The sequence below is a fragment of the Myotis nattereri genome, assembly GCF_964212035.1.
Source record: "Myotis nattereri genome assembly, chromosome: 8".
NCBI lineage: Eukaryota > Metazoa > Chordata > Mammalia > Chiroptera > Vespertilionidae > Myotis > Myotis nattereri.
The window spans coordinates 75,876,385-75,890,254 of NC_138083.1; the positions used below are offsets into that span (position 1 = coordinate 75,876,385).

Below are 13,870 nucleotides of genomic sequence, written 5' to 3' on the forward strand. Positions count from 1 at the left end.
CCCTCCTCGGCCTCCAGCAGGACACCCATGGCACCTCTGCCCAGTTTCAGAGTGTCATTTACTTCTGTTTCTCCCACCAGCCTGGCTGCCTTCCCAGGAGTTGAGAGCCATGGCCTCATCCCCTGGGCCAGGTCCTGGCAGCCTCTGCCTGCACAGCCCGACTCTCCAAGCCCCAGCCTTAGGACAGTCAGGTATAAACAAGGCCAAGAGCTGTTCTGGAGAGGGGACCCTGAGCTGTGGCCCACCTGCCCCATAGGGTCCTGTGGGTCACTCACCACCCTTCCTTCTCCCCGCCCCCTCCCCAGTCTCCACTCTCCACCTCTAGTATTTTCTAGCCGCCCCTCTCTCCTCAGGACTAAAGATGATCTTGTTTGGCTGGGCAGGCTGTTCCTGGGAGGGGAGGGGGGCAGGTACCCCCGGGAGCCAGGGCCAGGGGGCATCTCACTGAAGGGCTGCAGACAGCCTCCTCACACTGCCCATGGCACCCACTTCTCATGTCCATGCTGGGGGTTTCTCCGTTCAGGTTCCCAGCGCTTTCCGGGGGGGGGGGGGGGGGGGCTGGTCTCTGCCTTCCCTCCTCCCCTGGTCCCGTCCAAGTACCAAGCACTGAGAGCTCCCCAGCTGATGCTGCAACTGGCCAATGTTTCACTTTGAAGTCAGACTTACAGTGAAGTTTTGGAAATAACACAAAGGACCTCGAGTACTCTTCACCTACTTGTTCTCACACATATATAAACACAGTATTGCTTCTTTTCTGAAATGTTTGAGAGTAAATTGCAGACATAATACTCTTCTTTCCCCTAATAGTTCAGCATATGTTTTCTATATTCTCTTACACAGCCATAGTACAATGATCAGGGAATTAGCACTAATACGCTGCCATTATCTAATCTGCAGGTCTTATTTCAATTTTGCAACGTTTCATTTTGAACTTTTGAAGGAAAAGTTTCCTTGCCTCAAATGTCCCTTTAATATATATATATATATATATATATATATATATATATATATATATATAATCGGCTGCCTCTTTCACGCACCCCATTGGGGATGGAGCCTACAACCCAGGCATGTGCCCTTGACCAGAATCATCGAACCTGGGACCTTTCAGTCAGCAGGCCCAGGCTCTATCCACCGAGCCAAACTGGCCAGGGCTCAAATGTCCCTTTTTAACAATAGAAAAATAAATTCTAGCCGGGTATCGAATGTATAATCATAAGTTGCTTTTAGTTGACATGCGACTGTAGGCAAGTACAAACCATTTCTTTTGTAGCATGTCCCCCAATTTAGGCTTGTTTGTTTCCTTCTAATTAAATTCAGACTCTGCATTTTCCGAGAGAATAGTGATGCTGTAAATCATACCGCAAGGCCCAGGGTCATCATTTCTTTCATCCCAGGTGATGCTAACTTTGATCACCTGGTTAAGTTGACGCCTGCCAGGTTCCTCCACTGTACAATTACAAACTTTCCTTTGTAATTTACATCGTGTGTGTGTGTGGGGTCGGTGGGGGGGGGGTGGGGGCGATACTTTGAGACCATGTCAATATTATTTCTCATCTATCCTTTACCCACAGTTACAGCACCCTTGATGATGCTGATGATTCGCCACATTCCACAAAACCCTGTCTCTGCTGGGCCCCACTCCCTCCAACCAGCCCAGTGCTAGGGGTCCAATCAGAGAAGGAGCCCGATTACTTCCTGTCCGCAGAGCCTCCAGCTGGGGAGGGAGCTACAGCCTCAGAGCGCAGGGCAGTGGGAATGCGTTCAGCTTAAGCTTCAGCCCCTGAGCTAAGGTCAGGGAGGGTTTGAGGGTCAGAAACCTGGGATAGCATGAGAATCTGTGTCCATTACCCACCTTTGGGGGCCCCAATCAGACCCTGTCCCAAATGCCTGTCATCCAAGGAACCCGCAAGGTACTAAGGGGACCAGAACCACTGGGCTGCCTTTGGATCCCTGGTCAGAGCTGGGCTTGGGGGGCTGGGGGCAGAGGAGCCCTGCTAAGGGTGTGCCAGGCCTGGGGCGCTTCCGAAGGGGCTCATGAGAAGCATTCGTCTCCCCCCGCCCCCCGCCCCTCCCCTGCCGCTGCCTCCACACCGCTGTTTATGCATGCAGCAAACATTACCAAGCACCTACTCTGTGCCAGGCATTGAGTTGAGCAGATGCTCCCCAGTCCCTGATTAAGTGGGTTTGCCTGGAGCCCAAAGGCCTCTTCAGGCCCCGGCACTCGGGCCAGGCAGCAGGTGGCTCTGCCCAGGACTGAAGGCAGAATCAAGAGAACTGCTGAGTCCTCTAATCCAGGTGACTTTGAGAGCGTGTCCCTCCTCTGCCTTCTCTCTTCCCCTCACCTCCCCAGCACTTAGCAGAGAGCTCCAGGCACCTGGGAGCTGGGCCCAACCTTTGAGACCCAGGACACGGCTCACTATGCGAGGAAGGAAGCAGAGGTCTGCGCCTCCCCAGCACAGCCCCACTCCCCTCTGTCCTGTGGTCCCACTGTGTGTCTCTGAGGTTTAAAAAGAGAGTCCAGGAAGAGCTTCGAGTGAAGAGGCATTCCCATGTGACGCAGTGAGTAGGAGCATGGGAGCTGCCCCGAGGGACCTGTGGTTTTCAGCACCCCTTCGGCCTGTCTGTAAAGTGGGTCCAGTGTGGTTGGTGAGCTTAACTGAGATGGCGTGCCTGGCAGTCAGTAAGTGGATTGTTTTTAAATAAGGCCCCGTGTGCTCCTCAGTATATTCCCGCCTACCTAAGACATCCTGCGGTTCTTCAGAAGGCCTGGGGTCCTTTCTTCCTCCATGCCCCCTCCCTTGGGATCCATGTAGCCCACAAGCCCTTTAATACTCGCCCAGGTGTCTCCTCCTCTCTCCCCAGTCTGGGCTACTTGCCTCCCTCTCCGGGCTTTCCTGGGCCCCGCCCAGTTCTATCACGTGAGCCTGCAGTGGTCTTTTGCTTTGATGTCAGCGAACTTCTTTTTTTATTGAATGTATTGGGGTGACAGTGACATCGGTTGATAAAATTATGTAGGTTTCAGGTGTACAATTCTGTAATAGGGGTACTTCAGATGGGGAATGGGCCCAGCTGACTTTTAATCTGGGCTTTAATACTTTCTTGCAATGTGATTGCGGGCAAGTTAATTACCATCCCAGGTCTCTGTTCTATAAAGTAATGCTCCTGCAGGATTACTTCTGGGACTAGAGATAATACCCATAATGCACTGGCTCGTGCACGGTCCTCATCACTCCAGCCAGGCCTTTGCACAGGACCCTTGGTCCGTGCACTCTACATTCTGGTTGAGCAGGTTAGGGAACACCTGTACCCCCTCTCCCAAGGTAATTTTCATTAAAAAGCAGAACTAAGTGAGGCCCAAGTCTAACCCAAAGAAAAGGCCCCAACAGTGGGATCCAAGGCCCTGAGCAGGACTGGAGGGCAGGGGGCAGATGTGTTGGGTCAGCCCAGTGCCCTCATGTTAGTTCTGGGGGGCTGCCCATGGAGCCCATGCCCTGCTGGTCATGCAGGATGAAAATGAACCTCAGTTGCCTTGTTCTGAAGTCCTTCTTTGGACCCCAAAGGAAGTGTGGAAGGGACACAGGGTTGGCAGCACCTGTGCCCACTGGATTCCTGCCAGCCCACGGCCCCTGCCCCGTTAGCTGGGCCCCAGGAGCAGGCAGGGAGAGAGGGGCGATGGCAAAGATGATTCCAGAAGACTCCGGGACAGAGGAACCTCCACACCTCATTTGGAGGAGGATAGGACCTTCAGAAATGATTAAAATTGCCCCTTGATTTGAGTGATGGAGAACCAGTTGGCACGGATCTTAAGAATTAGCTTACGGTTTTCTCCAGGGTTTAGTGTGCTGGGGAAAAGAGCTGACACAGCTCAGGGGGTTCTTGAACTTCCAGTAGCTGCATAAAATGTTAATAAGTATTACATTTATTTCCATTGAATCCCCCCTACTCACTAATAGGAGCTGTGTGGGTCTTGGGCTGTGTCTCTCTCCTTCCATGCTCCCTCTGTCCCCATGGCCAGCGGTGCTCCCAGGCAGGGCGAACCCTGAACTCATTAGCAGCACATTTGTAACTTCTCACTCACCTTTAGGTAGTTCAGTTCCAACCCAGAAAATCAAGGAAAGAAGGGAAGAAAAGGACTAGTGCCTGAGTCAATATAGCTGGTGCCATTACTTAAAGGTAAAATTGGAACTGTTAAGAAAAACTGTTGAGATGGAGGAGGGAGGAGGATTGGCGGAGAGCAGCTGTGGGAGAGTTTATAACCACGGGAGACAAGATGCAGACAGACCTGGCCTTGAACCTGACCTGGGTCATCTCGGCAAGAACTTAACCTCTCTGAGCTGTTGCCTCGCCAGAAAAATAAGATGACACCTACCTCAGAGAATTAGATGAGATTATCATCAGGTCGCTCTTAGCAGTGTCTAGCCCAGAGCAAGCACCCCCTAAATGACAGCTACACCCATGCCTCAAAGAGAAGAGCCCCCCTGAGGGGAGTGTGACTGGAGGGTGATTCCTCTACTCATCCAGTGGGGTCCTGGCAGCCCCAGGCCTGGGCTTAGCTCTGGGACTCCCTGGGGAAGTGGTGGGAGCCTGGCACGTCACTGCCTGGTGCTGGGTCTCCCTATTGAAAGAGGTTGAGAGCAGAGTTCCTTACACCCCCGTCTGCGCATCTGCACACTGAAGCCCAGGGTCAACACCGACAGTGGATCGCACCCGGAGTGGGTGGCTGGGTTCAGGGCTGGAAGGGGAGTATTCATGGTACACTTTATCATAGTTTTTGAATTTTGAAATATATCAATATGTTACCTATTCAAAACATAGATAACATTTTTAAAATGCAAAGACCAAATCAATATGCAGTCCGAGGCCATATGAACCGGGAGGATGGCTGCAGACAGTGGTGTTGGGAATACTCCTGGGAAAAAGAAGGGGTGAAGTGAGAGGAGGGGGCACAGGGGCATCAGCTCACTGGGGTCCCTGGAAAGGAGCGTGAGCGGTGAGAGACGGGTGTGCAGCTCTGCATGACAGGCATTCTCTGGGCATCACAGGCTGACTGGACTTGGGAGAAAACGACTTAAAGTGGTCTGGTGTCAAGTTCGAGCTTGCTCCAGTTGGAACGTGAATTGTCAATGGAATGGAACTAAGGAAGGAGGAGGGATCAGGGGTTGAACGATTCACTCAGAGTGTCTGTACCATACAGGAATTTATAGCTCGGAATCCTTGGGGTGGGATGTGGCTGTGCGTGGCTGCATCTTATTTATTCCTCACAACTCTTGGGGGCATGCGTGTACGTATTATTATCCCAATTGTAGAGATAAGGAAATTGAGGCTCAGAGAGGTTAAGTGACTTTTCCAAAGTAACACTGAAGGTATTTGAGAGCCCTAGGATTTGCATCCCAGTTTGACGTCAAAGCCCATGCCCTTTTCACTCTGATGCGCTAGTCTCCACCCTCCTCCTGGTCTGGGCAAATCCTGGTTAGACCTTCCTGGAGGGTGCAAGAGGTTCGCTGAAGAGATGAGGAGTTAGACTGGCATGAGGGAAGTGAAGCTGGGGAGACAGGGATGGAACTGGGGTGCTAGTGCTGGCTGTCCAGTCTCCCTGTGCTGCCCGCCCCCCCCCTCCCCACCCCCCCAACCACCACCAGGAGCCAGGCCTTGGAGCATCTGGTGGTGTTGAAGACCAGAGACTGTGTGGGGCAGAGGGCAGGTAAGCAGAGGGAGAGCAGTAGAGACAGGCAGGTAAGCACTTATCCAGGTCCTATTATTGCTTACAAAGCACTTGCTGAAGACCCACTTCCGGAACCTGCCTCAGGTATCTGGTTAGTTCTTTCCTTAACCCTCAGGCAGCATGAGTCAACAGGGACTGGGATCTGAGTGCCAGGAGCATGGTCTGCCGAAGGTGGGGCATCAGTGGGGGCTCAGAGTGTTTATCTGGGGCAGATTCCATTTGGGGAGATGGAATGGCATCCACAAGTCTGATACTGTCACCTTGGGTGGGGTGGGGCCCCAAGCTCACTGTCCAGATGTCCCTATCTGCCTCACAGGGTGAGAATGCTCATTTGGGTTCAACCCGGGGGTAAGTCCCCCACTGGCCCTGCACTCCTATGCCAGGGGGAGCTTCAGGTTTGCCCACGAGGGCTTGGGTCACTCTTGTGGGTGGGGAAGCCCTGGGACATGTGTCTTGCTCTATTGGTGCTGTGTGTGCAGCAGGTGGGATCCAGCTCAGAACGGAAAAGAGAGGGGAGCTGTGAACTGAAAGTCTCAGTACACACTTTTCGGGTGAGCATCACACAGGAAGGAGAGAAGGGAGAGAACGTGCGAGAGAAGGTAAGAGTACAAAGTGGGTAGATGAAAAGCAGAAAGGCCTTTGAAAGTGCCGCCTGGAACAGGCTGGAGGGAGGCCTGGGGCTGCCCTTGGGTAAGGCTGGGGGAGGCCACAGCTCCCCCCACGCTGTGCAGGGGGCACAGCTGCCCAACCAGCCGGAGCCAGCCCTTGGGCACTGTGCAGCCTGGGAAGCATGAGGGAACTGGAGTACCTCCTCCGGAAATGGCCCCGCGGCTGGGATTGCTTCCGAAGGACGTGGTGGGTCATGGGAGTGCCTTATGCAAGTATCCCCTTTTCATTGAGTTTGAGATGAAAGGTTTAGAATAATGGCAGAGGAAGGTGAGCCATAGAGCGTAAGCAGAAATTAATGAGGACTGTGTCTTGGGTTTTCTTAACACTGCAAACCAGGGGTTCTTAACCAGGGGTGATGGATGAGCTGCAGGGTCCCCGATCGCTCCGTGATCGTGTGCAAACTGACTTGATAGTTTTCCAGGAATCCTGAATCCCCCCGAGGTTAATGAGTTGTATTCTCTCTCACATGTGCTGGGCATACATTAGTTACTTGGTGTGTGGTTTTTATACAGAGGGTTTCTTTTCTGGAACTGACACAGTCACATCGCGGCCCGTGTTTTCATCTTCCTCTCGGTCAACCATGCCTGGAACGGAGAACTCGGCTGACCTGCTTCGCAGCCCAGGCCCCTTGGGCCGAGGCACAGCTGGCCAGACTCTGAGAAGCACAGACTGAAAAAGAGCCTTGTGTTTTTTTGTTTTGTTTTTTTTTTTTTTAAACTGTGCTTTATTTAGGGCTAAGCTGGAGAAAGCGTCATCCAATAGTTACAGAAGGTTACAAGGAGTTTTAGGGAGTTGAGTGTGAAAAGAGCAGTTGTGCTGAACTGCAGCGGTTTGGTTTTGTTTTGTTTACAACATCTGGACATCCCAAAAGGAGGAGCCAAGAGAAAGAAAAAGGAAAGTTTAAAAATAATAAATAACCAACAAAATAGAAAGAAAGGAAAGGCAGGAGGTCCGAGAGGAACCAGCTAAAACGAAACAGGAAAAACATGGTAGGTCCACACGCCCCCTGGCCTCACGCTGACCTGACGTCAGTGAGGAGGGTAACAGGGCAAATACCAAAGCAAGTCTTCCCAATGGCGCAAATAAATTATAATAAATATGTTATCCTTTAAAATATACGCGTTCTTAAATAAATCAGCGCTTTTCTGATTCTGAGTTTTTTTTAAGCAATGTCTTTTTTTAACTGCTCTAAAGTCATTTACCAAAGATAAATATCGTGCTTTCATTAAATAGTTTTCCTTGTTTTTTTCTCTATCATTACAATTAAAAGTCCTACAAAATATGCAAATTTATTTACAGAAAAACAGAGCCGGCATCATTTAAACATCCCTGTTTTTCAAAATTCCTTGTAAACAGTTTCAGAAATTCTTCAAAGATTGTTTTTTTTTTCTCTCTCTTGTTTAAGGTTTTGTGTGTGTGTGTGTGTGTGTGTGTGTGTGTGTTGTTTAGTTGTTTTAAGATGAAAGTTCCCAGGTCCCCTTGCCCGGAAAGTCTCTGGAGCAAGCATGGAAGGCGAGTGAAGCGAAGGTCCAGGGCTTTCGGAGAGCGACGAGCGCACAGCTCTGGCGAAGCGAGGTGAGGGCGGCTGGGCCTTCCTGCCCTGGCGCGGCCTCCAGGCGGTGGGCAGCCAGGAGCCCGTAGGTCTGGGCCATCGGCCTGGCCCTCGGGGTCAATGGTGTCGCCATCGGACAGCACTCACTCGCGGGGAGAAGGGATTGATGCTCAGTCTAAACTCTACAAAAGTACAGTCCTACAACATCTGGGATTTTAGCAGTAATGCTAACTTCTATAAGTTTTTTTTTCCTTTTTTATTATTTTTTTATTTTTTGCTTTCCTCTAATTTTTCTTCTATTATATAGGTATTTTAAACTTCTCCTTTTTAAAATTCTGTACAACTATTATGTTTGTAAGAGGGGGAAGAGTTAGAAGCATTTACAGACTTTTCACAACAATTCTCTTGCCTTGTGAGTCCCTTTTTTCCCCTCGTTTTCTCACACTTTACAGTTAAGGAGCTTTAATATTTTTGTTGCTTTCCCCAAATATCCACCAATTTGTTCCTCTTAACAGCTCCATCCAGACATATAATACAGAAAACCATAGGAAAGTGTCTAAGACTTGAATGAGGGTAATCAAAGCGCCTCTCGAAGTATCAAAGAACTATTATCTTGCTGTTTTAAAAGCATTTAAGCATTATTTTTCCTTTTTTTGTGTTTTTGTGTTTTTTGTGTTTTTTTTTTACTTTTTTCTTACATTTTTCATAGAATCGCTCTAAGCTGTTTCGAGAACAGCCAGGAGGCAGGAAGGAGGTGCTCCTCCGTTCCCCCTGTGTTTGACATAGAGCTACACATCTGCAATAAAAAGTTTGGTCCTTTGGTCCCTAAATAGCTAAAGGAATGACAGATAGAGATGCTCCGGCGGCCTCCCAGCCGCCCCTGGGGACCAGGCCCCGCACACCGCTCGCCCCAGCCTGCCGCAGGCGCCCACGGGCTGGAAAGCCCCGGGGATCGGTAAGCAGCGCAGCGTCTCTTTCCACTTCCCAGCCCTTCAGCCTCCCCATCTGGTCTCAAGTTATTTTGTTTTAAAAGTTGCCTTTTTTGTATGTTTTTTTTCTCAGTTTTTCTTCATCTTCTTCTTCTTTATGTCATATGTATTTTCCCCAAACACGTGCCCTCTGAACTCCATAGACGCTATACTTCCCTTGAAGAAATGTTACAGTCACAGAGTGTCTGGAGTCCTCAGCTTGCTTGGTATTGGCTGATATGTCAAAGGTGTCATCCAACAGTTCTCATTTATAAATAGAGAGAGAGAGAGGTTTGTTTTTTAATGTAGCCCGTTCAGCATCCTGCCCTAAAATGAAGAAAATCAGGGCTGATTAAGCAAAGAGAGGAAACACAAAATGCATCCAAACACCAAAAGGAGCCTGCCTGGGGCGGGGGGAGAGGGGGGTTCTGGGGGTGGCAGAAGGGAGGGAAGGACCAGGATGAGAATTAGTCATGATCATGATACATAAAGAAGAAATTGACTCTTCTCTTCAGAGCAAGAAACCACTGAGAGGTCTAGTCGTGAAGGTTGTGGGAAGGGGTCTTGATTCAGGTTCCTTCAGAGTTCTAGATTGGGGGAGGGCTCAGTCTAAGGGATGAATTTGGGACTGTGGGATATGAATTCATAATTAAACTGATCTCTGAGGGATCTATCCCAGATACAATATGTATACAGAAGCCTAGCAAACAAGATAGCACAATCTAGCAGCCCAGCCCCACTCCTCCCCGACTTGAGGAAAAGGCAGAAAGATCCATGACATGAATTTTGCTGAATCCTTGCCCAGTTTCCACCAACCACTCCTTTCCCAAGGTCAGTAACTATTTGCGAGGCTACGTGTATATATATATGTATATCTGGATATATGTGTAGAATATATTCACCTGCACATATGTGGATATACATGAATATGTGTGTATGTATATGCATAGATACACACATATACACACACTTAATGTTTTTCTCATACATGCCAGGGAATTTAGAGGAAATTCAGATCTTCAAGGGGTGGATGGGAGAACCTAAAAGAAGTTAGAACGGATTTAATCATCAAACATAACTCAGTTCTTGATTTCGTTTTGAATGGTGGCTTTTTGGCGTTTTGTTTTGCTTTTAAGAAAAAAATCATGATCTGACTAGAATCAGAAGGAGAATGCTTAATCACTGTGAATTAACAAATGAGACTCATCTCCATTCTAGCAAGCAGCTTCCACTTATACATGGGGGTGACTGGTTACACCAAGAGAGTTAGAACTGCAAAGCCCCCGGTGGAGGGGCCCACATCATGCGTATATCAATCCATGCTGGCAGGTTTTCACACTGTTGATTCAACAAACAGCAAACCGTACACAGCAGTCTAAACAATTACAACACCAAATAAAATAATAATAAAATTAAAAAACACTTGTCAAGGACCCTTTTTCAGTTGTAAACAAAAAGGTGCATTTTGCTTTTTCAAAACCAACCAAAAAGCCCTCCCGACACCCCAGGCCCCCGGGTCCCCTGCCCACATTTAATTTAGCAGAAGTGGCTAAAATACAAACCTTACAATTGTTAACAGGCTCTCTCTCAGAGGCCTCTGGCTTTGTACTCTAGTTTTTTGGTTTAGAATTTTTTTTTTTTTTTTTATCATTCTGTTACTACAGAGATTTTTTTTTTTTTTTTTTTTTTGTTTTCCTTTTGAAGTGAGATTTAAAATGGCCTAACTGGAAAAAGACCAGACCCAGGGAAAGTGTCAATTGAAAAAGGCCCCCAAATTTCTAGAAAAAAATAAAATCACAATATTTTCAAGTGCAAGTAAATCAACCACGCATATTTTTAAGATGTTTTCCTTATTTTTTTTTTTTAAGAAAAAGATAATGGTTTGCACAGTTAAATGATCCCATGTTCGATAATTCAGGAATTCATCTTTATTTTTACTAATTTTTTGTGCTTTTGTTTTGTTTTTTTCTCTATGTGACATCTAGAGAAGCATAAAAAACGCTGAACAAGAAAAACCAAACAACAGAAAGTAAAACCACTGCAAGCACCAAGAACGAAACAAAAATGAGCACAGCAAAAAAGATCGTGGCAGCACAAAAGTCAAGAGAATGCACGTGTGATCATGACTGGCCAATCATCAACTGATACAACATCCAAGAAAAACGCTCCAATCACAGCACCTCCACGAAACTTGACGGCAATTGTCATGCAACCGATTCTTAGCCTTGTTACATGACGCCATCATGTCACACTGTGAACTTTGAGTTGATTTGAACTTACGGATGGGGGACTGTTTTCTCCACTCTCATGTGATTACGTGAACTTTATTCCTAGCTCAGCGCGAGACTGTGGTGGATTTGACTGGCTCTGGTTGGGTTGTTGGAATTTGATTGAATGACAAAAGAAGAAAAGATTTATATATATATATTTATATATGGAGAGAGAGAGAGAGGACAAGAGTGTGGGTAAGGGGGAAGGAAGAAGTGGGGCAGGGCGGGTGGGGTAGGGGGAGTGTGGGAGGGCGGGGAGAGTTGGGTGGAGGGTGAAGGAGGGCAAGGAAGAAGTTAAAACAAAATTAAAAGGAAAAATATTTATACAGCACCAGACCACAGCGTCAATCTAACAGCTCAGATGAGAGAACAGCAGTCAAATCATAAGAGAACCGAAAAGAACTCAAAGGATGGAGGAAGCGGCAGACGAACGACATGGGCACATCAACACACACACATACACGCACGGTTGTTTATGCAGACACATGGGACACTGTGAACAGCAGCAGGACCTCACACAGGGCCACTGAGGGCATCCATCATGCGTTGGGAAGGGGGGTGGGGGCGGGGGCAGTTTGGCGAGGGGGCCAGAAAAAAATAAAACAGCCCCTTAAAACCACCTTGGCTGGCAAGCAGCTCGGCAGCACGTTTCTGCTTTCTATCACCCTTGATTCTTTCTCTCTCCCCCAGGTGCCGGGCTCTCCTCACCTCCCCAGCCTCCTGTGGCTTCAGCCTGTGGACCAGCAGGGGGAGCCTATCAGGTGACCTGATGGCCAGGTAGGTCAGACGCTGGCTAAGGTGGCTGTTGGACCCATGAGGTCCATCCATGAGATACTTTGCTGCCACAGTACAGTCCACACTGGCAGCAACTCGGCCCTCCCACCCTTCGGGTCCCACCTGGGCCACCGTCCCCAGGGAAGGGAGCCTCCACTACAAGCGCACCCACTGCATGATGTTATAATCCTGTCCCCTTCTGCTCTGCCTCAACCCTCTTTCCTCAGAACAGGAATACCCTGAGTTTTCAGTTTAGAGGAAATCACATCAACGTTCCTAGAAATCTATACACATGCCCTGGCACTAATCATGTCCCGATCACCTCTCACCCTGAGCTTTGCTCCCTGGGAGGCCCATGTGGCCAAAGGGAGGCTGCTCTGGGCACAGGGAGCCTTTAGGAGGCTCTGCAGCTGCAGCAGGATAAGGCTGGGCGGAAGACTGCAGGGCAGGTGATATAAGGACAGTCCCCCAGAAAGGGAGTGCTGTGGCCCCAGATCTCTCTCTCTGCTGCTGTCACTTTCGCTCTGCTGACCTCCCCTCATCCCCCTCCTCCTTCTCCATCCCTTTACAACCTCAGCCCTCCCTGTACAACCTTGCTGGCTGACCATCGCACAGCCCTGGCCTGCCTTCTTTACGGGCAGAGCCCTAGGTGGCTGAGGCTGGATTCCCTTCTCTTCACTTTGAGTTGTTTCCTCACCATTTCACGGTCCTTTGCCCCCACCCAGGGATGCTGGCCCAGGGTGGGGTCCCCAGTTCTAGCCCTTGTCATGGTTACCCTTGACCTTGCTCCCCAGCCCCCTCCCCTTTGGTACTCAAGCATCAGGTTTATCTGCAGGGTTCCCCACCCACCAGGCTTCTACACACAGCCCAGCTGACTTCCACTTTCAGCTTTGTTTTCCTTCAAGGGAAGGCGGAAGAGAAGCTTGGGATCGTGAAATGTCAGTGTGGACAAGCTGCAAAGCAGCTGAGAGGTGACTATTTTAAGCCCAAACCCAGCTTCAGCTCTGCCTTCACAGAACAACTCCCAGCCCCTCTTCCATCCAAGCCCCTGCCTGGCCAACCTGGATTCTTGCTCACATAGACCAGGGCCCATTGCATAACCTCCAAGTCCGGACATGCCACCCTCCCTGCAATACCACCCCCTTCCGGAAGACAGCCCTGAGACCCACCCAGGATATCTAACTGGCAGGTCCCTTTGGGTGGGAGGAGAGGCCTCAGAATGGAGGAGGGCAGCCATCAGGTGTGGGCTATGCAAGAACAACTCAGGGGTCCCCTGGAGACCTCTCTTTCCCCCTACCCCCTGGTCCTGAGCACTGAAAGGTACCCACTCCTCAGACTCCGCTCTGCTCCTGACCCCAGCTTTCCTCCAACTGCCCTTCAGTGCCTGGCACTGTCCTAGGTGCTGGGGATCCAAACCTGCATGTCACACAGACCCTCCTCCTTAAAGCTCAATCCAGGGAACTTTCTCATACACTCGCATCTCACACACGCTTGGCCCCGACACACAGACACACACTCATTCAATCCCTAAGGGGCCAACTGCTCTCTTCACGAGGGAACAGGCTGTCTGCCTGCTGGGGGACTTCCCGGGTGCCCTCCTGAAGAGCCTCTGAGAGCGCAGCCCTGTGGCTGCACAGGGTCACTGGCCAGCATGGGGGAGCTTGAATCAGGCCAGGGAGGCTCCAGCTCATGACTGGGGTGAGGAAATGATGGCCAGGCCACAGCCATTTGGATGCTGGCCCTAAGCACAGCGGGGCTCTAGCCAGGGAAGGCCAGCCCCATGCAAGCCAGACCTAAAGCACCCGTGTCCCAGCACTCAGAGCAGACCCTGTGCAGGAGCCCAGGATGCAGGAGGGACAGGACTCCCACTGGAGTCAGACATGATGCTCAGTGTCCTCCAACCCAGAACCAC

At 49.7% G+C, this 13,870-nt stretch overlaps 1 protein-coding gene across 42 annotated transcripts in view; it reads right to left on the minus strand.

The window, feature by feature from the left end:
• Positions 1-8,584: 8,584 nt before the first annotated feature.
• The window catches only part of CELF4 (CUGBP Elav-like family member 4), a 271,384-nt gene continuing 266,098 nt past the window's right edge, over positions 8,585-13,870 (minus strand). For 23 of the 42 annotated variants that reach the window (XM_081097166.1, XM_081097167.1, XM_081097156.1 and 20 more), the window contains one exon: positions 8,585-9,241. Coding sequence is in view for 19 of the 42 variants with exons in the window: in XM_081097156.1 (XP_080953282.1) it covers positions 9,215-9,241 (27 nt within the window). In the remaining 23 variants the exon portion in view is untranslated. Of the gene's footprint in view, positions 9,242-11,194; positions 11,282-13,870 lie in introns of all 42 variants that reach the window. The other 19 variants (XR_013996318.1, XR_013996319.1, XR_013996320.1 and 16 more) reach the window with 1 other exon arrangement.